At 48.1% G+C, this 26,193-nt stretch overlaps 2 protein-coding genes across 2 annotated transcripts in view; one reads left to right on the top strand and one right to left on the bottom strand.

The window, feature by feature from the left end:
* Set (NAP domain-containing protein SET) lies at window positions 1–23,909 on the bottom strand. The gene is made up of 6 exons (XM_089570337.1): window positions 23,528–23,909; window positions 21,437–21,626; window positions 18,771–18,949; window positions 16,899–16,993; window positions 8,528–8,622; window positions 1–1,279 (listed from the first exon to the last, which is right to left on the bottom strand). Exons 1-6 carry the CDS (start codon window positions 23,795–23,797, stop codon window positions 1,242–1,244), a joined length of 867 nt encoding a protein of 288 aa, XP_089426463.1. The 5' UTR covers window positions 23,798–23,909; the 3' UTR covers window positions 1–1,241.
* A 665-nt stretch (window positions 23,910–24,574) lies between these two features.
* Window positions 24,575–26,193, top strand: part of LOC149358298 (uncharacterized) — a 36,128-nt gene continuing 34,509 nt past the window's right edge. The window contains exon 1 of the mRNA XM_089570335.1: window positions 24,575–25,102. Coding sequence (XP_089426461.1) covers window positions 24,817–25,102 — 286 coding nt within the window. The 5' untranslated portion in view covers window positions 24,575–24,816. The remainder of the gene's footprint in view (window positions 25,103–26,193) is intronic.

Raw genomic sequence — 26,193 nt, 5'->3', positions numbered from 1 at the left:
TGAGGATGGAAAGCTTTTATTTTTATACTAATGACCATTACACCAATATATAAAAATTCACACTGTGAGAAGGAGGAGGTCGTTTCTTTCTCGAAGTTTTTTTTTACAATCCATAACAAAAATTGGGAAAGAAATGACTCCAGGAAAAATAAACAAAAACAAATGCACACACTTTTTCACACAGGGTGCAATGCGAGAAACACTTCCATGAACATGGGACAAAACATGATGTGTACTGGTGGTCAGCTAGAAGGACCGAAGTGCTTTATTCCCACAAGAAGGAAAATGTCTCGGCCGATGGGTTGGAAAAACAAAAGCGACCACTCCTCACTCCCAAACATGCACTGCCTGTAAGCAGCTCTGCGATACAACTGAATATGTGGACTGGAGAGAACAGTCCTTGTACACAAAGTCCCGCACTTGCATCATCTTGGTTTGGTAGCAGATAGCCCTGCAAACACTTGCCAAAACACAAGGCAGAAACAAGTGGAATGAAGAGCCCTCTGTACAGGTACTGCAAAGCTACGCCCACCAGCGAGGCTGCTGTAGCATCACAATTTTGCATTAAGAAAAATAAAAATAAATAAAAGTAAAGGGCGGGCCAATAACAGTGAACTCCACAACGCTTCAGCACCTGCTGCTGTAGCGGGAGACCATTCAGAAAAATAAGTAGCAAGCAATGTGTCTATACTTGCCGGTCAAGTGGGCTATTGCCACCAAACCAAAACTATCAAGTGGCACGCAATCCTGCCTCCCCCCCCAAGAAGAACAGTCAACAAAAACGGGGGAAAAAAAAAGTCGAACAAAGTTATGGAATCCTATGCACATGTGGTTAAAAAAAAAAAAGAGAGGAAAGGGGAAAAAAAGGGAAGACAGAAGAACAACAAATGCTCCTTCTGGGACATGAGGTCAGGAGAGAGGTCTGGTGTGGTGGTGGTGGTGGCAGCAGAGAGGGTATGCATGCAAGTGAGACGCTTGTGTGTCATCTGAATGTGTGTTTTACAGCGCAGCGTGGCGTATGCCCACTTTTCATCTTGCCCCCGGATCTCTGGTGGGTGTGTACGTGTGTGTGGCGCTTCTTCCCCCCTTTCCCCACAAGGTGTGAAGAGATGAATGACTTGCTCTCAAATGAATGAGGGTGGCAGGAGAGGGCTGGTTCCCCCCCCCCCTCTCCCCTGAACGGCAGCACAGCTGTCCTCCTCTTGCCCCCTGCGACCCCAATGCGCAACCCCACCCCCGGCTCAGTCGTCCCCATCACCGCCTTCCCCTTCCAGGTCCCCTGCAACACAAGGCGAATAAGCACGTCAGTAACACACACACAGCGGATCCAGCCCGCCTTTAACACAACCAGTCTGAGCAAGGTGCAAAACAGCGGCATGCACTTTCTACAGAGGCCGAGAGATTTCTACAGAGGCCGACCTCGGCCTTATAGTCTAGTTCACTCAAAATGCTGACTGTACGAACCACTCATAAATTTTTCACGTCAAATGAATCACGCACCATACTGCATTGCAATGTAAGGAGCATAGCTAGAAATTTTGACGGCCTTTGTACTTTCTAGCAGAGCACAGCTTTCTTTACGATGTTATAGCCATTACGGAAACCTGGCTGATGCCCGGTGAAAGCTATAACATTCCCAATTATGTATTTCTATCCCGTCCCCGCATTTCGAACAATCGAGGAGGAGGGGTAGGTTTGTACATTAAAAAGACCCTTGTACACTGCGAATGTCCGTTTCTTAACGCATCCGTCAGTAGCAGTTCGGAATTTCTATTTGTTGAACTTGAAGGTGTCATGGTTGGTGTTGTTTATAGAGCCCCCCACGCAGATCGCAGTAAGTTTGTGAATGATCTTGAATCTGTTTTTATACACGTAACCGATATGAACAAAAAAGCAATCATCGTCGGCGATACTAATATTGATACTTTAGGTGCCAACCACAGTGAATACACTGACCTGTTATTTTCATATGGATTTACGAATCTTATCTCTACTCCGACCCGAATCGCAGGTTCCAGCTCCGACATGCCTCGACCATGTTCTATGCAATTTCGTGCCACCTAATTATTTGGCTGGGGCATATGATACGGCAGTGGCAGATCACTTCGCGATTGCCTTCTTATACCGCGTAGACGATAGAGATAGCCGCAGAACTTCTGACAGCACGTGCGAACATAGGAAGAAAATTGACTATCAAAAATGCGCACTCAGGCTCTCTGAAATGAGCTTTGCAGACCTCGCCGATATGAATGCCAATGAACACTGCTGCAGCCTTGTCGATAGAATTAAAGCCGTGATAAATGATTGTAGTTTTACGCAGAAAAAAACGTACTATACACATCCAGTGTGCCCTTGGATGACAGCAGCTGTGCTAAACATGATAAAAACGCGCGATCACTGGCGCACCAAAATGAAACAAAACAGAGGGAACGCATATTATAGTGCTCAGTATAAGATTCATAGAAATAAAGCTGTTGCTACCATGCGTGTACAGAAGAAGCTATATTTTAGTAACCAAATAAACGCATGCGCCGGCAATTCTAAGAAACTCTGGGCTACAGTGAACTCGATCATTCAGCCTACTTCATCAAACCGAATACTTCCTGACCTGGCCCTTTCCCCAGATAAACACCTGCTATCAGATCAGTTTAATGATCATTTCTGCTCAGTGGGTGCTGATTTACGTTTAAGTATGGGTCTCACAGACGAACCTTCTCTGCCTGAGTATCTTGAAAAGACCTTCGGTTTTATAGAAATAAGCAGTGGCGAAGTAATGAGTGCACTTAATTCAATGGATGCCACTAAGGCCACGGGTCTCGATGGTATTCCGGTTTCCATAATTAAAAACAACAGTGGCGTCTTAGCTGCCACCTTAGCCTCTTTATTTAATAAAGCGTTTCTGTCCGGCATCTATCCTGATATTTTGAAGCTCGCCAAGGTAGTCCCTATCTACAAAAGTGGGAATCCTAATGAACTCGGAAACTATAGGCCGATCTCAATCCTTAGCTGTATCAACACTCTCTTCGAAAAACTATTGGCTAAAAGAATTACGCAATTCCTGACTAAAAATGCAATTCTGTCAACGTCCCAACATGGTTTTCAGAAATTTAGATCGACCACCACGGCTGTGCTTTCTATAACTGACTCAATCAATGAAGCACTCAATAATCACAATATTTCTGTTGGTGTATTCCTGGATATTAAGAAGGCATTCGACACTGTGGATCTCGATATTTTATGCAAGAAACTAGAACGATATGGGTTCAGAGGTGTATCACTCGATTTCTTTAGAAGCTATTTAACTGGGCGACGGCAGTGTGTTATTATTGACGAACACGCGTCAAGTTCGCGTTCTATTTCCGTAGGTGTTCCGCAGGGCTCAGTACTGGGGCCTATACTTTTTACACTCTACATAAACAACTTACCCGATTGCCTAATAAATACCCGTGCCATTATGTACGCCGACGATACCTCATTGTTGGTGACCGCTAACTCCGTTGAAACAGCCAAGCATATTTTAAACTCAGAACTTCATTCAGAGAGTCAATAAATGGTTTTTAACAAATAGACTCACTTTGAACATAGGCAAGACTAAATATGTTATATTTGCATCCCCTTATAAAAAATACCAGAATACCTGCTCCGCAATATCGATAGGAGATAAAGAAATTGAAGAAGTTAAAACTATTCAGTACTTGGGTGTAACCTTAGACGCTGCATTAAACTGGAAACCGCATATCGAAAAATTGCGCAGCAAACTATCTTATGCATGTTTCGTTCTGGCCAAAGCTCGGCGACATTTCGAAATACACACACTAAAAACAATATACTTTAGCTTTTTCCAGTCCCAATTAACTTACTGTATAGAATCATGGGGGTTCACTTACATCACTTACATTGAACCTGTTTTACGCCTGCAGAAGCGGGCACTGAGAATAATGACTTGCACAACACCGTATACGCCTTCTCGCCCTTTGTTTTTTAGACTCCAAATAATGCCGGCATTGCAGCTTCGAGATTTTCGCGTTGCACTACTCGTACTAAGAGTCCTCTCCGGCACCTCCCCCTTTCCTTTGAACACATTCCATAGAGCCCCAACTAACGGCCGTTCAGCAGCACAGGGAAGATTTCTGGTTCCTACATCTCGCGATGACTATGGCCAGCGCCGCTTCGAGTATCAAGGGGTAAAAACTTGGAATAAAATCCCCTGTGCAGTCTTTGCAACGTCTAATCCTTATATTTCACTGAAGACCTTTTTTCTGTCACAAATAATTACCTGATTTACAATGCAAATCACTTTGTGATTGTTTCTTATTATTCTCTGTAGTGTCTATGTTGGGTTTGCCATTTATATGTCATTGAATAATCACTTCTAAAGCCCAACCTCGATGGACACTTCCCAGGCGTACACGCGAAGCGCCTGCGCGCCCAGCACGCGCCGCGCGTCGAAAACTGGCATTCACCTCCATGCTCCTGGTGCTGGCTCGCTCCCCCTCCCGAGCCGACTGAAAGAATGTCAAGCCGTGAACAAAAGATGGTTGGGGGGCGCTTCCGACGCGCGCGCTAGCGCCCGTGCGCAGGCGCCGATATCTGACATGCACATCTGCGCCCCGCTCGCGCGTCGCGCATGCGCAGACAGGCTCCAGCGTACGCCCGTGCGCGTAGGCCCTCCGCCTCGGAAGTGTCCATCGAGGTGGGGCTTAAGGCAACTGCGTTTATTTTGTATAAAGAATGCTGTTCCTGCCTTCGTGTTTTTTTGCACACTCTTCTATTTTTTTGTAGTGAGCCCTCTTGTATTTCTGTAATTTGAACCCTCTTGCTTGTACGCTTTGCATTTTTCCACCATTCTTATGTGTATTATTTTGGCATGCATGTAGAAAGCATTTGTCCTCACTAATATCTTTGCTTTTATTGCATGGATCCATAACTAGCCTTTGGCTAAGGATCCAGACAGTGATGTTATGTACTGTGCTGAAGAAATGATAATAAAAAGAATTGAATTGAAATTATCTGTAGGGCACTGCTCCATGCCATTCCAATTATTCACGTGAACGTAACAAGAACCTCCACGCGAGTGACCAAGGCCAAGTCATCAATAGCAGACGCACGAAGAAATGCTATCAACACATCCACTGCTGAGAAAGGTAAAGCAGCGGCAGAATTGAAATCAGAGTAACCGGGAGCACTAAAGCAACACTAAAGCTCGAGGTCACGCTGACCAATAGTCACCAATCCTGGACTGTTGATACCAGCGTCGTTAACAGTCTGCCTTACAAACAGCTCGTGGATTAACTGAAGGGATGTTTAAAGACGACATTCCTGCCTCGACATCTAGCTAGGGAGCACAAACTCAAAGAATGGGTCGATGAGGGTGACAGAATGACTTAACATAGCTGCTTAGGAGAAGCTGCTGTGTTCTCTGTTGCAGGATGCAAGCAGCACTCTGCTTAGGTAAGAGTCATGACATTAGCACAACAGAAAATTTACTTTCGCTGTTCAATATACAGAAAGTGATGAAAACTGCAACTGGATTGTGGAGAAACGCTTTAGGGGCCAATGTTATTGCCATCTGCATTCTTCTGTATAGTGCTGGGTTTCAGAGCACGAAAGTGGTGAAGGCAATTATTATGTACTACAGTAAAACCTCATTAATTTGGACTTCAAGGGAGTGGAAGGACGTCCGAATTATTCAAATGTTTGCCAAAAACTGTTCGCGTGAAACTGAAATTTATTTAGTGAGAACCCAGGCAGGTGCTATCTCCTTTTAAGATGAAAACTGCACAACGATTCCTCGCAGTCCTGTCAAATGCTTCAATTTGTGCATGCTATCGAGAGTGGCGGAAACAGAACTGCACCACAATGGTAAGGGTCCCCGTGGCTTCATTTAGTGTCCGAAACTTTAGCACTGAAGCTTCGACGAATGTGGAGCCACATGTGAGGAGGCTTCACCGCACAGATGGCTAACAGCCAGAGAAAAGCGCGGAGTTTCGGCACGCTGCTGCTGCTGCTCGAGCAGCAAAACACCTTCAAAAAGATCAGCAACAAAGTAATTGTCGTACCAAACAGTGTGGGGCTTGGCTGGCTCGCTGATATGCGTAGCAGATAGCAGCCATCTCCGCGGGCTAACACCGAAGCTCCAAAAATGAAACTACTCGGCTGGATTCACTCTTGGCCTATTGACGGGAACCTGCCGTCCATCAACTTGCCTGCCTTAGCACGCACATCACAGGGGCAGGGGAGACAAATTAATATGCAGTTCAGGCCTGTGAACGAATATCTGGACAATCGCCTGTCAAACACGTCATATCTCGGCAAGGCGCCCTTTCGGGGCCCGCCTGAACAAACCGATGTGAGACCCGCGGCGTCCGAACAAACGAGCTTTCGACACCAGACTTGCATGAGTGTTGGAGGGGCTCCGCCAGCAGTCCGAATTTCCAAATTAAAGAGGTTTTACTGCAACAAGCATGGGGTAACAACCTCACTAACTTTACTGTAACAAGCAACCAGCGGAGTCCAAGAACTGATTTGCTATCGGTCATTCATAACCGTGTGCCTTCAACAACACTTGGCAGCCGCCCGATTGATGCCACATATTTTTGGAACACCTCGTTCATTGAATGCATGTACTTTAGGTCACTGTCAACAATACTACGCTCGGCACCAGTCCCAGTGGGTAAAATTACTGAACCTGCTTTCCGAACAACTCTGCAGCAGATTCATTAGGCCTACTGTATTCAACTTCAAATAAAATGTACGCGTTGACATCTCGCTAGTACCGAATGCGAACATGGAACACAAGTGTTTCTTTCAAACAATCACAGCATTATAAAACAAAAGGCATAGCTGTATTCACATCATCTGCTCAAGTGTCTCTTCAACCAATTAGCCAAAGATTAGTCATCCTACACTCTTCCACCTCTTTGGACTTGCCAGACTGACAGACACACACTGTCACCAGTCATTTTGGCGGTGCTTGACAGAATCTGCCCCCATGCTCGCCATGCTGATGCTTCGCTCTCGCGCCTGCCAGTTATGATTGTATTTAAAAGTACCTTCGAAACTGATACAGAAAACAGAACAGTTGGTAGGAGCACCATGCAGAAGCACCAGGCGAGCTATGGCTGCATTGCGCACTAGCAGCCAAAACCATAGCTGCTAAACGTCCAGTGGAAGAGCTTGGTTTTAGCAGTGAAAATGGCCTTTTTAGAACAGTAGCCGACCGACATTTCGGACTCAAATAATTCAGACTTCACTGAGGGTACATTTTCACAACCGATATTTCGCACCTTGTGGAGTCTAAAAGTTCAAATTTCGGACAAAAATAGACACCAACAATATTGAAATGTTCTCTGCATTTATGACTTCTAGGAGTGATAATTTTACCCGAATTTGTTTATTTTGGTTTCTGCTGTGCTTTACCATTCAGAGATTTCATGCAAAATCTGCACGCAACAGAAACCACTGACTTCTTTCAACGTCCTTATATTTAGGCGAAACTGTACTAAGTACCGCCATCGCCTCGGCTAGATTTGAAGTTCACAATATTGCTGAATTTTTAATGGCTTGCACATCTTGGTCTCATGTAGTTTGTAATGTCTTCAGTTTTCGTTTACATACTCAGAATGCAAACACAGTTTTGAAAATGAGAAGGAAGCATCACCATTACTGAGAAATATCACAGTGAGGCTGCCGACCAGTCATCTTTTGACATATGGTCAAATTTCAAACGCAACTTTGTCAGTCATTTTTTTCTTGTGAAATGCCTTTGCCTAACGGAAGTTTTGATGTTTGCATGAACGAATTTTAGTGAACTTGGTATCAATGTTTTCGGGCAAGCCTCAGCTGTACCGCAAGGCCTTCCCTTTTTTTTTTCATTAGAAATTCTAACAATTAGATCAAATGTAAGCTAATTACTGCCACCCTGTTTTGTTTCCCCAAATTCGTTATTTATTCCTGATATGCTGACTTCCTAAGCATTCCCTTAGCTTTAGGATGTGCAATGGACCTTTGGAAATGACTGCTTATTTTTAAAACTAGCTTTTTTTAAATTAAGAAATGACTACAATGGCCCATAAGAAAGGACTTATTCGGGATATATTATTCTCCCATACCATTAGTAACAGATTATATATTTTAAATCTGAACGAATATTTGGAATCAACATTCAAAGATGTACCTCTATACCAAGTTTCAGCAACATATGATGAAAATTAAGTTTTCAAGACCCTAATCATCCCTGGCGGTTAAAAACGCGGCAGCTGGGAACTCAACAGATCGTGCAATTTTTCTGCCTGTTCTGACCTCCCCAGAGTGCTTTCACTCTCCATGCCCTCCCCTCCTCACCCTCTTACACAAGATACGACAATGCTGCTAAAGCCAGACGTTGGTGCTGATACAAGCGCTTTTTACGAAGCAGGCAGCGCACAGGCACATGGAGATGTGGAAAATGCACCAGTGACTGGCTGGGAGCCAACTACGACCCGCACCGTAAGGCATGCAAATCCAGTTCAAGACTCCCTCAACCTACCTCCGTCGTCATCCCCTTCATCGTCCTCGTCATCCTCATCCCCTTCACCCTCCTCTTCTACGACCACCACTGCATCCCCACCTTCCTCCTCGTCACTGCAAGAGAGAGAGAGACAACTGCAGTGAAGACAGCAAACACTCGGCTCAAACTCTTTCAGCCACGGTAAGCAAGTGCCGTTTTGACGACCGTGTGATTGTGCTGCCCCTCACCGTGGCAAATACAATACTACACAACATTTGCCCTGAATGTCTAAATTGCATTCTTGCAGTAAAGACTCATGTCCCTAGTTCTACAAAACCAGTGGCATCTCTCCACTAAGTCTGCCACATACAGCCAAAACCTTCATTCAATGAAATTTGCGAAGCAAATTTATTTATTTTTTTCACTTCCCAACCTCTGCCCCCTTGAAAAAGTCATAGGCAAAAGAGATCCCCACAAACCTTAAGAAATAATAAATCGCCCATGCATGCTGCCTGTTACCGTATTTTCCGGTGTATAAGACGCGGTTTTTTTCCGAAAATCTTGCTGATGCGTCCTATACAAGGGTGCGTCTTATATGCGAATTTTTCATCTTTTTTTTTGCGAGTTCATCGATTACTCCGGTTAATGCTCAAGCTTTTTTCACCTAAAAAAATCACTACCAATAACGCGGTTGTAACATGGTTAATACTTCAATACCGGGACCGCCGTGCGCGACATTCTAGGTGATCTTTATCATGAAACGGCGCGGATGACGACTTCCGGGATCACAAACGCGCCGCTGTTTCGGAGGCGCCAAGCAAAAATAATGAGAAGCGCCAAAAGATGGAGACAACCGCGCTTCTCGCCATTGTCAAGACAAGCCGGCGTTCTTTTTTCGTTACCCTTTGCAACTTTTTTTGCTCCGTGTACGTAGCGCATGTTTCAGACGAGCTGCTTCCAGAAATGGCTGAACCTTTTGATAGCGCATCTGAAGATGAAGACTTCGAAGGTTTCAAGTAGAAATAAAATGTTATGGACATATGGGGAGCTGTATCGTTCTTTATTTTTTGCTAAAACATGGACGGGTATGGCGTGAGTGTTGCCTTTTTCGATCACTTAGCGTTGCTTAAGAATTGCTCACAGGTACGGTGCATTTCGCGATAGTCGCGCAAGTCTGTTTAATTAAGCGTCACTAGCCTAACTGGGTAAACTGGGGTGCGTCTTATACACGGGTGCGTCTTATATACGAACTTTTGCAGCGACAGCTTGCATATATGGCAGGTGCGTCTTATACAAGGGTGCGTCTTATACACCGGAAAATACGGTACCTGTAGACAAGCATTATGTGCCCACACAAAGAGCAACCCCTAAAAATGTAATAGGTGTAGTGCCAACTGTGACAGGTTCCGCTACCGCCATGCGCCGACACTGTGCTGCGCCTGACGACGACGAAGTTCCCCCGCTCTCTTCTCTCTTGGTGCTGGCTACGCCCGTCTACGCTGCCAGACCCTGCACAGCGGTTCGGTCTCTTGAGGACGCCTAGGGGTGCGTTTATTAGGCGTCCTCAAGAGACCAAACCGCTGTGCAGGGTCTGGCAGCGTAGACGGGCGTAGCCAGCACCAAGAGAGCGGGGGAACTTCGTCGTCGTCAGGCGCAGCGCAGTGTCGGCGCATAACTTCGTCGTCGTCAGGCGCAGCGCAGTGTCGGCGCATGGCGGTAGCGGAACCTGTCACAGTTGGCACACTACATAGGTCATGGTAAGGCATGTTGCAACCCACATGAGGACAGCGCCAACATGGCCACCATCCAAGAGGAAGAGGTTGCCAACTTCCCTTGCTGTATGCAACATAAAAATTGAGTCAGGGCACAGAGTAGCCCCGCCACAGAGTGCAGTTGCAGCAAGCACAAGAGGAGAACGCAGCAAGTATGACCCCATTGTACAGTTGGACCCCGCTATAAGAGACACTGATGTCAAGGCTATCGGAAATAAGAGACACTTGTCGTCCACTTGGATCTCTCCCCCGTTAAGCAGGCCTCTTCTGTAACACATTCTGGTATAGAAGACATTCAGTAATATGAAGGACAAGTAATGTTTCTATTTTGATCAAGAACCTCGTGTACAAGAGACATTTATTCATACGTATTTACTAATGTAATTAGCTCCATGCTGACTGGCCCCGATGCAGCAGGTGCACGCATAGCTGCCAGGTACTTGGCCCTCAAGGCTATCTCCGCGTGCACACTGACTGCGTTCATGCTCCTGGTACTCCGATAGCACTGCACGGCATGTGAAAGGTGTCTACAGTCACAACTCAATTTAAAGAAGATACCCTAATTCCCCCTCAGATGCCCATATAGGGTTCAATGCGCTGACTAACCTGAAATAATGAAACCGATTCCGTGATCCGTCCCAATTTAACAAACCTTTTTTCGAGAAATAAAGGTGAAAAAGTGTTACTTTTGGTCTATTTTGTAGAGAGCATCCCAAAATTTATTGATTGCGAGTCAGCGGTAACAGCGCGGACCGCTTTTTTCAAACTGCGCGGCGCAAAACGAGAGTTTTAATGTTGAGTCGAGCCACATTTCATAGATGGCGCTGTTGCAGTTCAGGGTGTTTTTTTCTGCGTGTTGTGCTGTGTTCGCTCACCGTCGTTGTTGTGCGGATATTTCCCCGTGCCTTTGAACTGTCAAGCTCAGCTTGTTAGGCCTCCATCAGTCTACCCTTGCTATCGTGAACGCGGACGTGGTGTGTGTGAGCAAGCGCGCTGCTAACCCTCCTGACTAGCAGATGGAGCCCTGCAAGAAACGAAAAAGGCTTACCCTGGACGAGAAAGCGGACATAATTCGTGCTGTGACAAGTGGACAGAAGAAATGTGACGTGGCTGCAGCACATGGCATTCCAGCGAGTACTCTCTCTACAATATTGATAGGGAAAGATGACATCCTCCGCACCACTTCGTCGGGGAATCTCGTGCATAAAAAGCACTGAATACTGTAAAACCTCACTTACCCGGATCTCGATAACTCGGAAATTCGGTTAACTCGGACACGCACCGCGGTCCCGGCAAAACTGTGTGTAGTTCAATGGTGTTAAACGCTTGTTAACTCGGCAGCATTTAGCCGCGTATCGGTTAACTCGGACAACCCCGGCGAGAGCTATCGAAACGTCCATACTCGGTGGCCCGAATGTTCAAACACCCCTAACCGACGACGAAGCCGGCGCAGCCGGGGAGAGCCACACAAACCGAAACAAGACTAGAAACGGCCGCAGGAGGTGAGAGATGTGATGATGATAGTGAGAGAGCGATCAGTGGCCAGGTGGCGCTAGCCACCACCCAGCGCACTGGTCGAGCATTCAGCCATCCAGCAACCACTAAAAGTTGCAAAGGACGACGGGACGGCTTGCTAGGCTTACTTTGTCACCGGATCTACGCGCGTGCTGCTCAGCCGATTCGACCCACGCTATGCCTGCGCTGCAGCTGTGTTCTTTTAAGAGTGTGCGAAAAGCCGTGTTGTGTGTGGACTCGTGCCCGTTGCGTTCGACTTCTGGTGCGTGCTGTAACTGCCGCCACGTCTACGCCGACGCTGCAGCTGCTTTTTTTTTTAGTTGCGAGTGTGACAAGCCGCATTGCCCGCGGACTGGTGCGTGCTGTCTCTGCAGTCACGCTTTGCTGTTATGGCGCGCTCTTTCGCGTGCTTGCTGGGCGACAACGAATTCAAGGCAAGTCCCGGCTGGCTGTCGTGCTTCAAAGAACGACACGGCATCGTCGGGAAAGTGCTCAGTGGTGAAGCGAGCAACGTAAGCATGGCTGTAGTCGGCGAATGGCAGTCTAAAAACGTGGCCGACATTCTGGGAAAATATGCCCCCAGCGACGTATACAACGCCGACGAGAGCGGTCAATTCTACCAAATGCTGCCTAAAAAAACACTCGCCCTGAAGGGGCAGGCGTGCCATGGCAGCAAACACAGCAAACAAAGGCTGACTCTTTTGCTGTGCGTAAACATGGACAGTACCGACAAACGAGACCCACTTGTCATCAGAAAGAGTGCGAGGCCGCAATGTTTTAAGGGGGGAGGCTACCCTTGAGCATCAACTTTTTTATTTCTTGAGATATCTGGATGAAATTTTCAGGGTAAGCTTGTAGCACAAACATTTGAAGAACTACCAAGTTTCATGGAGCTGTGCCCACTGGTTCTGAAGTTATAGGAGCATATCAAGGTAGTTTACATGGGTTCCTTGGGACATGCCTGGAGAATCTGCAAAACGTGCTGGCACTTTGAAATTCAGCATAGTCATTCCTGGATAGGTACCCCAGGGCAAGACAAGGCCCTTTTTGTAAATTTCATTGCTGAAAAATTTTAGCACAGCCCTGAATTTAGTGTTACTTATTAGACCTTCATTAACCAAATTTTAATTGTTTATTACAAATTCCAGAGACAATATCTTAAAAAAATGGGCTTGTCTTGCCCTCAGAAATTTATTCAGGTATGGTGCAAAAGAAACCCCATGAAATTCTGATAAGTGGTTCCCAAGATATGGCTTTCCCTAGCAGCCATGCCAGGCAAAATATTGATTCTGAGAAAATGGCCTTAGAAGATTGAGAGAACAGCAACTTTTTTGTTTCTTGAGATATCTAGATGAAATTTTCAGGGTAGGCTCACAGCATAAACACCTGAAGAATTACTAAGTTTCACAGAGTTGTGCCCTCTGGTTCTCAAGTTACAGGAGTATATCGAGGTGGTTTACAAGGGTTCTTTGGGACAGGCCAGGAGAATATGCAGAATGTGTTGGCACTATGAAGTTAATTTATGATAATTCCTGGATAGGCACCTCAGGCAACAACAAGGCCCTTCGAAAATTCTTTGGTAAAAAATTTTAGCACATCACTGAATTTAATTACTACTTAGACATACACTAATTAACCAAATTTTATTTATCAACAATTCCAAACACAATATCTTCAATAAATTGGCTTTTCTTGCCCCCCCAAAATTTATTTCTGTATAGGGTAAAAAGACCACACAGAAATCCGATGAGTGGTTTCTGAGACATGCTGGGGTGAGCAGCCATACAAGGGAAAAAATAAAAAATTCAGAGAAAATGACCCTCGAAAGTTGAGACATTTCCAGGCCTAAAACGATCCCGCTGAATAGCTGGAGTTGTCTCCGTGCTTTCTTTTTTTTGCCGCCTCTGAGTTGTCACTTCATTCTGTTCCTCAGCCTTGCCCATGCGCAGGGCATCTTTCTCCGCCGCTGACCGACCCGCACATATCTAGGACGCTGGACGCGTCGATGCAGTCGTCGGCAGCGCGCTTCGCCATGCGGATGGACCTCATAGAATGCGTCCGTGCACCGAACGCGCGTCGAGTCTTGAATTTCGTTGTAGGCATCGTCCGCGCAATGATCAACAAGCTACACGACACTGTTCAAAGGGCACCGCGACAGACTGTAAAGACGGCGATCGCAAAAATGTTGAAAGGCGAACACACCGCACAAAGGAGAGCGAGCAGCCGGAGCAGACGGCGCGCAGGGAGCAGCCGGCGGAGACCATCGCGTCAGCGCGCGCAGCAGCCAATAGCAGCCGCCCGTTCCCCCGCGTTCTCGAGGAGCGCGCGCTTGGTCCAATCGTAGCCTCGGATTTCGGACGCGGGAAACTCGAAAGCAGCCGCGAGGCCCCCAATCAAAAGCTAGCCACGCCTCGAGCACGCCGCCGCCGTTGCCGCCGGAAGCAGCAAAGAAAAGCGCAAGAATTCACGAACAAAACAAAACCAAAATGGCGGCGCTCGGTTCAGCGTGGGAGGAATGGCGCGCGCGCAAGTTGGGGCATTTTCGGCGCTTGCTCGCGGCTCAGGGGCCGCCGTGGCTTGTTATATTTCTAATTTTCAATATTTTTACGGCGAATTAGGCATTGATAATTACAGAAAAGGTAGTTTATAACATGTACAGACAGAATATATACTTTTCCAAAAATCGACTTTTTCGCGATTTTCCGGTTTTCAAAGGTAGCGTCCCCCCTTAAAGGCACCAAAAAGTTTCCTGTGAAGTACGTTCACAACTCAAAGGCTTGGATGTCGCGTGCCATTTTCGCTACATGGCTCAAGGAATTTGACAGCGAGATGTGTCGCCAGAAAAGGAAGGTGTGCCTGTTACTGGATAACTGCACGGCCCACTGCGTGGCAGAGGTCAAGCTGACCAGCGTGGAGCTTCGCTATTTCCCCCCAAACGCAATGCCCGTGGTTCAGCCCTTGGATGAAGGAATAATGGCGTTAAGGGCGCACACAAGCCTCGAGTCATCGACAGAGTTCTCAACCTGGAGCTGAAGTGCGAGAAGAAAATAGATATTTTTAGGGCAGTGGCGGCAGCTTGGAGAGCATAGAGGCCATCGATAATTGTCAACTGCTTCAGGACTGCCGGTTTCGGTACACTAGGCCCTGAAACTGCCGAAGGTGGTCCGGACTGCGCGAGAGCCGTGCACGAGGATGCAGATGCCTGGGAACACCTTCGCTCAGTGGATGAAGTGCACACACACATAAGTTCCTCCGACTACGTGAAAGCCGACGCAAACGTATTCACAACAGAAGTTTTGACTTATGCCGATATGTTGTGGCTTGTAGGAAGCGTGGAGGGAGTGGCGGCTGAGGACGCTGACGGCAACCCTGCAGGTGCCGTGCCGACACCGGGTCAGGTGATGCTCTCGATCTGCTGCGGCATTTTGCCGGAGCACACGAGGGGACGAAATATGCGCTGGACGCACTTCAGACCTACGAGAAATCGGTGCAACCGTTGCCCACAAAGCGCACGCAGGCAAAGATAACAGACTTCTTTGCTGGAAAATAAATTTGTAGTCCCCTCGGGCCTTTCTTGTTGAGTAACAATTTCCGCTGTTTCTTTTCATACGTGCTAGCAGTGCCAGTTGTTTCCGCGGTTTGCAGTTTCATCTTGGGAGCATTTACGCTTCACAAATATGATGCCGCAGTAGCTTTCTGGATGCCGCCATACCATATAATCGAATGTACCGAATTGTGTGTCCAAGAAATGCCTCACTCAATTTAACTAAATAATTCGCTGCTCCCCTCACCTTCATTAAATCGAATTGTAACTGTATTGCATACTGTACACCGTATTACCGGCACTGGAGTACCAGAAGCTCACCTACCACCAGTGTGCACGCAACAATTGGTCCCGATGCAGCCAGCGTATACGCAGCTGCCTGATGCCATCTGGCACAGTCAGGCCATTAGCGCATGGGCACAGATGCGGTAACACTGAACACAGAATATTTTTTAAGACTGAAACTAACATAAAATGCGCCAGCCAGGTATAAAATATCGAAGCAGACACATTAAGTGCCAATGCTGTGTGAAGAATCACTTCTAAACTGCTGGCAGGGTATGGACGTGAGTGTGTGCCCACACCTAGACTGGTGAGAGCGCAGTGGGATCTGCTCGCACCACTCCCGCAAACGAGAAGCTTGAAACCCAAAAAGAGGCATCAGTCAGCAATTTGCACGGCCCTCGCTGCTCCTCTGGCTGACATGCGCAGTCTCCGCTCCCGTATGCAAAGCTAGCCAAATTTACGGTAAAGACCTCGGACATGTGGGTGAAGTAAGATCCGTTTTCCAAGGCAACGACGGGCGTGCTAATGTAAGGGCACACAAAATGGCCACAACAGTAGAATCTCAACGACACATATCTCCTGGGGCCACGGAAAATATTCACAGCATCCAAAACAACAAACAAAATTCTTATGCGTAATCGTATGGTTTATGGGGGCTTTACGTCCCAAAGAGACTCAGGCTATGAGGGACGCCGTAGTGAAGGGCTCCGGAAATTTCGACCACTTGGGATCGCGCAGCAAACGAGACTAAAATTTTGCTTCTATCGACATTCCATCGCTGCGGCTGGGATCGAACCCGCGTCTTTCATGTCAGCAGCCGAGTGCCATAACCCCGAGCCACTGCAGCAGCGGGGCTTACATACGGCCGTATACTGTCGCTCACCATTCGTGGCGGCCACGCGACTGGCAATCAAAGGCTGCAACAAATGGGCAGCAGGCACTTGATGCTCAAGGGTGCAGTTGCAGCTTGTGCATTTATGTCATCAGTGGCACGAAAGGGTTGTTCGTAACATCTGAATTTCTGTCCATTGCACAAATACGCTCATTTTGCAAATTCGTATCAACCAGAATCGTGCAATCGCTTTTCCCCCTGTATTTAGTCGCATTTTCAATTTCAACACTAAGAGTGCAAACTGACGGAAGCAATTTTACAAAAACAAGCAAGCCTCAGCAATCGAACTTCACCTGTAAGCAATTCCACGCTTTTGCCACAATTCTCCAGCTTGTTTAGTTTAAAACCCCCGGAAGAATTGTGAAACCAAACGTGTGCAGCAGAGCCAGGAACAACGCTTACCTTTCATCCTCATCACCTTCCAGCCCATTCTCGACCTCAATGTCGGGAACAAGGAAGTACTGGAGAGGGTTAGGCCACATGTCATCCTTGATCACCTGCATCAAAGTAATAATTAGCTGTTAGCAACAAGGCAAGACCCCCAGTGCTCCAGGAGAAAGCAACACAAAAAGAACTGAAATGCCAGTGCAATGGAGTAAAACGCAGGCGTTGCTGCTAATGCCAAAGGTCCCGAAGTGCCCGTTGCAAGACTGCTGGGTTTCTGAAATGTTGGTGAGTACAGATCCATTTTCCGCAAACACAGTCGAACCAAGATATATTAACTCAGCTACAGTAGCCGACAGATTATTCGGACTCCAATAATTCGGACTTGAGTGATATATTTCGGACTTCGCTAAGGAACCGTTGCGCGCCTCATAGGAACGTGTAAATTTTCACAACCGATATTTCGGACTTTGTGCAGTGTAAAAGTTCGAATTTTCTGACTAAGACGCCAACAACATTGTGGAGGTCGTTTTTCAACTGAAAGTTCGTTATTTCGGCCTAATATAGACGCAAGCGGGCATTGCTGTTGCAACCGACCCGTTCCCTGCCAGCGTGAAAGGCGCCATAGCATGGATTTAAACAGGGTGGAATCTGACTGGCTTGGATAGACTCGGCTATTCTCCATTGTTGCCATTCAAGATAATGAGATGCTCTCCGTTGCCATCGAGATGGCCTACAAAGACCGAGCAATCGCATTGAAAACGGGACAATGGGATAGCTGCAGCGTCCGCCACGGCTTGGACGATGCCTCCCGCGGTGCGGGGCGGCAAACGCGGTACAGGTTGGGAGGGGTTACCGCATTTGGAGGAGCTCGCGTCTTCCTATGGGATACCTCTGTCTTCGCGAGCGTAATTGCCCCATACAAACTGACTGTTCTTGCTTTACGCAAAGAGTGCATTCATTCGTGGCATGACTTGTGGCTGCGCGTCGCACTGTCTGGAATCATGATGTGATAGGGTACGAACATGACGAAAGCATGGCTATGACTCAGATAGAGGCTAATACCGTATATACTCGCGTAATGAACCCACTCGCTCAGATGCGCACAGTGCACATCTCAGTGCCGCAGAGTACAACAATACGGCTATGCTGAAGCCAGAGTTCTTTCATGAAAGGAGAAGGTGGATGTTCATGGCTTAACGACTGGAAACCTGAGCAGTCAAATACAGTCACTGACCGATTTTTGTGGACTTGGTGGGACCCGGAAAAAGAAAATATCGTTTCCACTTCTGCAATTTGCACGCTATTTTTTCCCATAAAATTAAGGCTTCGAAAAGAGGATGTGCAAAATGCCCGGAGATTTCACGAACATATCCTAACAACCAAAGCTAAACCAAAGTTCAGAACATGTAATGCATACAGTATACTGCTGCGCATAAGTTGACCCCGCAACTCACTGGCCAAAAGAAAGTCGACTCTAAAATCAACATATGCCCCCGTCCGAACTTTCGGCACTGAGACTGTTGTGCAAACCGAGCGGAGGCAGAGAAGGTACTTGCTGAACATCAATTGCCGTGGTACCACTTGGCGTCACGCTGCCAAGCAAAAGCCACGTTTCCATGACATAGCAGCGCCGGTGAGGATGGAGTGCAGTGCATAGAGTCTACTGCATTTGCTGACGTTGATCTAGGGTGATTTGGCAAAATTTCAAGTCAAGCAGCACAAGCAGACGCTAGCAGAACACAGTTTGGTAACCCCTGCTCTAGAGTGCACACTGTAGCTTGTCATTCCCTTCGTATGGCGGCAGACTGTGCAACACGTGTTGCAAACTGCGAAGCCCTCCAGCACCTTGTAAGATGCCCATAGCTGCCCGCAGAGAGCAACACCCACCTCGGCAATGTCATCGGCAGAGGCATCCCCGTGGTCGGTGAACCAGTTGAAGAAGGTGCGTGGCTGCTCGTGCGCCCTCTTGCGACTGCTCTTCATCTGCGACTGCCGCTGCTTATGCCGCTTGGTCAGGTCCATGTCCTCCTTCCACTTGATGGGCGTCGACTGAGACGCCGGATCTCCTAGAACAAACAAACACCCACATAGAGGTCAGTACCCTCCTGATACCCAGAACGAGCTCAGCAATGCAATGGTAACGGGTCATGGTAAATCCCTTGTTTTTTTTCAGTTTTATGGGGGTTTAACACCCCAAAGCAACTCAGGCTATGAGGGACGCCGTAGTGAAGGGCTCCGAAAATTTCGACCGCCGGACATTCTTCAACGGGCACCGACATCGCACAGTACACGGGCCTCTAGCATTTCCCCTCCGACGAAATGCGACCTCTGCGGCCGGGATCGTACCCGTGTCTTTCGGGTCAACAGCGAGCACCATAACCAGAACCACTGTGGTGGCATGGTAAATCACTTTAGTAGAGAGGCATGTTGCAACCTACATGAGGACAGCGCCAACATGGCCACCATCCAAGAGGAAGAGGTTGCCAACTTCCCTTGCTGTATGCAACACAAAAATTGAGTCAGGGCACAGAGTAGCCCTGCCACAGAGTGCAGTTGCAAGAAGAGAAGGGGTGAACTCATAAACTCCATACTTTTACTCATAAACCACCAGAAGAAGTGAGCAACTTGTCCATTTTCGCATTCTCATCCGCAGTGTGACAACCACCGCTGATGCCTGAAGATTGCACTATGAAAGCAGCCCATGCTATCAAAGATGGCCGGACTATTCGTACATGCACCGAATGCACTTCAGCATCATATATGCAGCAGGAAAACTCAGTTATCAGATTTCACCAAACATCATAAGCTTGCCAGTCTCAGCAAAAAAAAAAACCTAAAGGGGAGTCTCACTGTCCACAGTGCAACAAAAACATGTACAGCAGCTCAGACTTGCTACAGAGAGGTTCACGCGACTCCTCTCATGCAGCAGGCACTGCACAGGCTGAAAATGCATCACGCGGGATTACGAAGACTCGGGAAATAAAGCACGTGCCAGAACGACTTCAGTTATAATTTATCACAGTAAGAGCAGCGAGCATCTGCCACCTTCTTTGCCTTGTTCCCCCTTTTTGCACTTCAAGTTAAAATCAATCGCCAACTTGCCCACTTTTCACCATGCCTTCAAATTCAGTGCTAACTGGGAGAACTGTGAGGTCTTAACCTCACAAACTTCGGTGAGGTTAAGACATTTTTTTATAGCTCAGACTTCCGAGGCTAGGCTACAACCGCGTAATGACGAGCACGGAGTACTTCTCGGTTTCGACGAGCAATTCCAAATCAAGTGGCAAAAGAAAAAAATTTACTCCCATCGTTTCGGCAATTAGCTTTTGCTGACAAACATCAATACAGGAGTAACGAGCCAAGGAATTATTTTTATACAGAAAAGTTCTGTGCCAAAGTGTACAAAGCTGGGCCAATAGCACAATCATTGTGTCAAGTTGCCTGTGTTTGTACCCAGATAACTGTACGAGGGGGTACCCAAAAGAAACCGAACTTATTTTTGTTTGAACTTATTTGTTCACATTTTAAGCACAGACCTTCAATCTCCTTCAAAGTATTCTCCACTTGCAATGATACGCTTGTCAAATCTTTCATTCCATTTTTCAAAACATTGTTTAACTTCATCTTTTGTAATGCTTGACAGCGCCTCCATCGTTTTTTCTTCCCCTCAGCAACATCAGCGAAACACTTTCCATTCATGTGTCTTTTAATTCTAGGAAACATATAAAGTAGCACGGGGCAAGGTCGGATGGCGAGTATGAGGGTTGAGGAACAGGGGTCATGCCATTTTTGGTCCAAAATTGCCGTAGAGACGGCTGTGTGAGCAGGGGCATTGCCATGATGGAAAAACCAGTCACCCGACTGCCACAAATCAGGCCGCTTCCACCACACACTGTTGCCCAATCTTTTCAAAACATCCAAGTAGAAAGCCAGGTTAACTGTCTGACCCTGCGGAACTAATTCTGAATGGACGACTCCTCTCACGTCGAAAAACAAATCAGCATTGTTTTGAGGTTTGGCTTCACCTGACGAGCTTTCTTGAGGCAAGGTGAATTTGAAGTTATCCATTGGCATGATTCTTGCTTTGATTCAGGAACACTTGAGTTGTCCCCATAGCACTGTCCTTGTACGTCTTAATATTTTAGAAGTTTCCGTTCCACTTTTTCCGAGCAAAAATCAGAATGTCACCGGCGCACGCTGTTCACGAAAATCAGCCATTGCAAAAACGACATTCACACAAAACAGTCGCCACTCTAAAACTCTGCCTAAACTAGTCTGACCTCCTTCAACGACGGCACTCGGCTTACTGACTCTGGAATGTTCGTTCTATGCGCTCCTAGTGGCAAAACGCGGTACCACAGAAGCTTTGCCGACCAAAAAAATTAGTTCGGATTCTTTTGGGTACCGCCTCGTACAGCTTATTTACCTTCAAAACATAACATCGCACACAGCTCAGCACAGGGATTTTGCTGTACCCTTCCTGAATGCATACAGTTTTGGCCTCCAAGACCAGTATTGATCAGTTCCACACACACGCAACACAATCAACTCACCAGAGGAGCCCAGATGGAATTCCTTGATGAGCACATCATTCTCGAAGTAGGGGTTCTCATCGAAGTAGAACTTGATCCTGTAGCCCGACTTGATGTCCTCGAACTCCTCCACTTCGAGCTTGGACAGGAAGTGTAAGCTCTCTTCTTCCTCTTCATCCAAGATGGCAGAAATCTGTGGATGGTTCACAAACTGCACAGGCACAAGGTTCCGTCAAGGATCCAAAACCCAAGAGTAGAGTACGTGCAGATAAACTGAATTCCGAGGGGGATGAGGTGTGAAGATGCCTCCAAACAGTACCGTGGTGTGTACAATCCTGAAAAACAACACTACACTGCACGGAGGCAACGCTTCTAAATTGCTCCAAGTGATAAGCGTTTCAAAGAAAAAATATTTGTATCCATAAAAACACCAAACTTAAATTTCACTTTACGACCAGCTTATTGGCCATGCCAGAACTCACCCAAACACTTCCCGTAGAATTTCTGCAGCAGCATTATGAACATACTGAACTGGAGTTTGAATGCCAAGCACAAGAAGTTGGTATGAATAAGCTCTCCCCCTTCAAAAAAAAATTGCAACTATTGATATAGTCGTTACTACCAAATGCACAGAACGCCATACACAGTGAATGCACTGCATTTTGAAGCACCTTTACTCTTTATTCACTTTTCTGCATGTACTGAGATAACTGTAAAACAAACCTCAGCTTCCACTCTTTAAAATCACAATTTGTTCCATGCACACCTGTCCTTTGTACCAGCTAACAAGCTGCTATTTCGAATTAAACATAATGGGTGCCCATGTCCTAATGTTGCCGATCACGAAAAGCCGAGGCGCGCGCCACACCGCTCATGACGCAGACTGCTTCGTTCATTGGACGCAGCTGTGACCAACTCAGACAAACCCGAACGTGCCGTCTGGCAACCGCGTGCCCGGCAACCACGCGCTCGGCACGAGCTTCTCGCGCAACGACGTGCTTCAGCTCGACGCAGCCAGGGGACCCACCGCGAGAGCGCACTCGAAACGCCCGCCGAGACTTCTCGCACGCCATTTTTCGAACGATGGTAACAGCGGCAAAAAAGACTGGCGGCGAGGCTAGGCAAATGCGCGTCACGGGAACGCGATTATCTCGACAACCAACGTGGACAACACTGCATACGCGTGCCGCTTGCAAAAGACGCGGAACGCGAAGCCAGTGCCCCACGTTGCCCCCCGCACAACGCGTTCCCAGACCCAACGCGATGCCGCAAAACAACGACGGACGCCGTTCCATTGGCGGCGGAGAGCTGAGAGAAAAAAACAAGCCTAAAAAAAGCCCTTCAATTCGAAGGGTGGCACCGGTGAGTAGCACACAGAAGCGCAGGCCGCTCTTCTCGCCAGCGTCAGCCACCCCCCTGCATCCCGACCCAATATGCGGCAAATCGTCGCTCTTTCCAGCAACAAAAGCGGACATGCTGCTTCGAAATCGTGCCACGTAGGACTAAGCTCACTCGACACGTGGCAGTACAGCGCAGAATAGATGTCGGCGCTCCGCTACGAGCAAGTGCGCAAAATAATCCACGCAGCCAGCACACCACAGCGTGCACCCCCCGTACAAAAACATGGACGTCGCTGCACGTTAGGCTTAGCGACTGAAAACAAACGATTCCACCACGAAATACTACCAATGTGCACCACTGCGACCATTCCGTGGCGGAAAGGATGTTTCCAGACCACTACAAACGACTAAAGAACGAGCGGCTGCGCATATTACTATCAGAAGCCGACCAATTCGAGACCCCTTTCGCGTCTCGACGCCGGCTGCCGGGCCGCGGCAGGCATTGGCGGGAATACTGGGAACACACGTTTCATGCAAATGCGGATCGAACAGCCGCAGACGACCAACACTCAGACAACGGATGCATAGAAAAAGCTCCCGAACACTTAGCCACATGAAATAACGCGCTCAAAGCAATTAAAACGGGCTGCACGCGCGAAAACGTGCATCGAACAAAGCATGTGCTAGCGCAGCCAGCGGCCGGGTGCACCATATTAGGCTTAACATTAGAACAAAACTCGCATGCAGAAGCACATTTACCAGAAAAGGATACGGCTGTCACCCAGAAGTTTGGAATCTTCTTGATTAAGTCGTTCCTCTTCTCGAAGAACGGTTTCCTCAACTTGTTGTACTTCTGTTCCACCTTGAGGATCTCCTCGCTTGCCTTCTCGTTGAGCGCGTCTATCTCGTTCTGACAGGCGTCGATTTCTTCCAGGGCTTTCTGCGTCTCGGCATCGTAATCCCTGCTCTCATCGCCGTCGCCTGACGCCGCCGACCCCTCGGCTTTCTTCGCCTTCTTCGGTGCCGGCGCGGTTGTCGACATCTCCGAAACTGTTCGCACGCGACTGCGAGAAATAACACAAGCTCGGGCTTACGCAGCCCTCCTTCAGCAAGTCTCGGAAGAGAAGACTGACCGTCCAGTACGCATGCGCCAAGTCAAATCGGCCCCGACTGCAAGGTGCGCGCCTATTCGCTCCGCTGTTCGTCTAACGTGCGCTCTTATTGGCTGGCGGTGTAAACGTAGTGACGCCGAAGGGAATATATTACAAAACACGCGGTGATTTTGCGGCTTTTATCTTGGTCCAGCATGTGTGTTCGTGCGGATTTTATTTCGAGTAGTTTTTGTGAATGGATAACTCTTCGACGTATTATGGTCGTCATGGTTTGTCCCTACTGATATTATTTTGGCGCTACTTTGGTTACGCGCGGAGACAAGTTTCCTCATATTTGACGTATTGTTGCACCATTATCTTCATGATGGCTTTTATTTTTTGTGTATGTGCTAAAAAAAATATTAGTTGTCTGTTTTTTTGTTTTTTTTTTTACATAGCGTAGTTTTGATTCTCTGTTTACTGGCGGATGCTATCCGCCGTACACGCTTTTAGTGCATAACCGCATTCCGCAGCGTGTGCATTGCTCTTCTGATTACTGGTTATGCGGACCGAAATCGAGCTGTACCCTACCTCGAAGTTTCCCTCTTGATGCCTGACTGCAACTAGAACGCTCTGTTGGCTCTGTACACAAGACGGAAGAAATATGAAAAAGAAAACAAAGGAAAGAACAATCAACTCGAGCGCCCTCTGTTGTGAGTCGCGTACATGTTTTGACGCATGCGCACAAAGAAACCACACAAAACAGAAACCAACGTTGCCCGACGTTGCTGCTCTCGAGAAGAAGAAACCATTTTGCATAGAACGTCGTGCGCGATTGGTGCTACGTTCGTCTAGCCACGTCACGTGACTTTCAGCCGTGCGCATTGTCCAATGGTACGAGTCACGACGAAACCCGTTCGTATTCTGTCCTGCTCAGTGCGTTTTGTAGTAGAGGCAGGGGCCACGCAAAATGGCTTCAAGCTACAACAACGTCATCGAAGATCGCGTGAAACGTTGTGCCAGCCACGAAAGCCCGACGTCTGAGCCATCGTTGGAAAGGACTGGCGACGCCGAACCGAGCGGCGGCAGCCATTTGAAAAAGCGGGAACAGCACAGCTGCCGTAACCTGCCCGGACTGCCCCCGAGCAAGGCGTACGGCGCCTACCTCGCCACGGACTCATCGCCGTCCGAGAACGACGATGAAGCTGACACAGTAGCACAGCACGCCTCTAGGTGTGACATGGAAAGCGCACAAGGTACTGTCCACCTCGGAGCCGCCGAGATCTGGGCGATCGTGCGAGCGCCTTGCGATTGGCGACGTCCCGTCTTCGGGCCGAGCTTAGCCCTACACGCGTGAAGCAGCCCGCTGCAACCTTGATAGCCTGTGTGCGACCGCTGCTTTGCGCGCCCGCGTCGATTCTGTGATCGGGACAAACATCTCTACCGCGCCGCGTCGACGACGGCAAATTGTGCGCAGCCAAACGGGATTACTCGCTGTGGCGGCTTGTGTTGATGAAAGTCACGTTGCAGTTGTTATCGTTGCCTTTTTTTGTTGTTGTTTTTGTAGTCTGGGCGTTGGGAGTTCTCACGCGAGCGTATTTTGTCATGATCTGCTTGGCTCAAGCTTACGGCGCCCGTGTCGCAGTCCGGTGTCCTGCCACATACGTCCAGCGATATGCTTGGCGGATATCATCTTACGCTTGAAGCCCTTTTACTGTTGCTACCTTTGCACGCATTGGGAGCGTTTATTTGCTCCGCCCACAAGCTTGGCCGCACTGTACACTTCTGAGCTAGCCTGCGATAGGGAATAAAAGGGTGTCCGGTCCGGCGGTCGGATCGGGGCCAGATGACAGCTTTCTAGATGAGGCGATCGATCCGTTGCGAGCGTCGTCGCGGGCGTCAAAACGAGGTCGGTTTCGCACCGTACGAACTTTCGGCTCGCGGCTCATCTTGTCGCAAAGCTCGCTTTTTTATTGCGAGCTCTTCACCTCTAGGTTTCAGGCACACGATCGAGCCCGTTGCGATCGCGGCCCAGGCAGTCCGCAAACTCCCGCCGAAGCGACGCGTCCTTTCAAATTCCGCGTTGCTATTTCGGAAACCTTTTCCCCGTACGCGCTTCGCCTCCCCTCCTTCGCGGGCTGGGCGGGCAAGCCGTGCGCGTCTGGCGTTTCCTGAAGCGTGCCGCCGTTCACCACGTGGCCGGATTGTTGTCGTGGCCTCCTTGATTGCGAAGGGACGGTGCCTTTGCGTCGACTTCGACGGCAGAAGTGTCCACTTTGACTCCCGGATGACCTTCGGGGTCGTGCGCAGCGTCGCGAAAATTGAGACCGTTCCCGCTGTCATATGC

Source organism: Amblyomma mixtum, chromosome 2 (genome assembly GCF_055824585.1).
Source record: "Amblyomma mixtum isolate Tamu chromosome 2, ASM5582458v1, whole genome shotgun sequence".
Taxonomy (NCBI): domain Eukaryota; kingdom Metazoa; phylum Arthropoda; class Arachnida; order Ixodida; family Ixodidae; genus Amblyomma; species Amblyomma mixtum.
Note: the sequence above shows the minus strand (reverse complement) of the source record. Positions and strands in the feature narration are given on the sequence as shown.

Excerpts from the sequence above, each read along its gene's own strand:
- Set (XM_089570337.1), bottom strand. The coding sequence starts at position 23,797 with ATGTCGACAACCGCGCCGGCACCGAAGAAGGCGAAGAAAGCCGAGGGG. Across the intron at positions 16,994-18,770 it reads CTGCCGATGACATTGCCGAG|GTGATCAAGGATGACATGTG; the intron begins GTGGGTGTTGCT and ends ACTTTGATGCAG. Across the intron at positions 8,623-16,898 it reads GAAGGTGATGAGGATGAAAG|TGACGAGGAGGAAGGTGGGG; the intron begins GTAAGCGTTGTT and ends TCTCTCTTGCAG.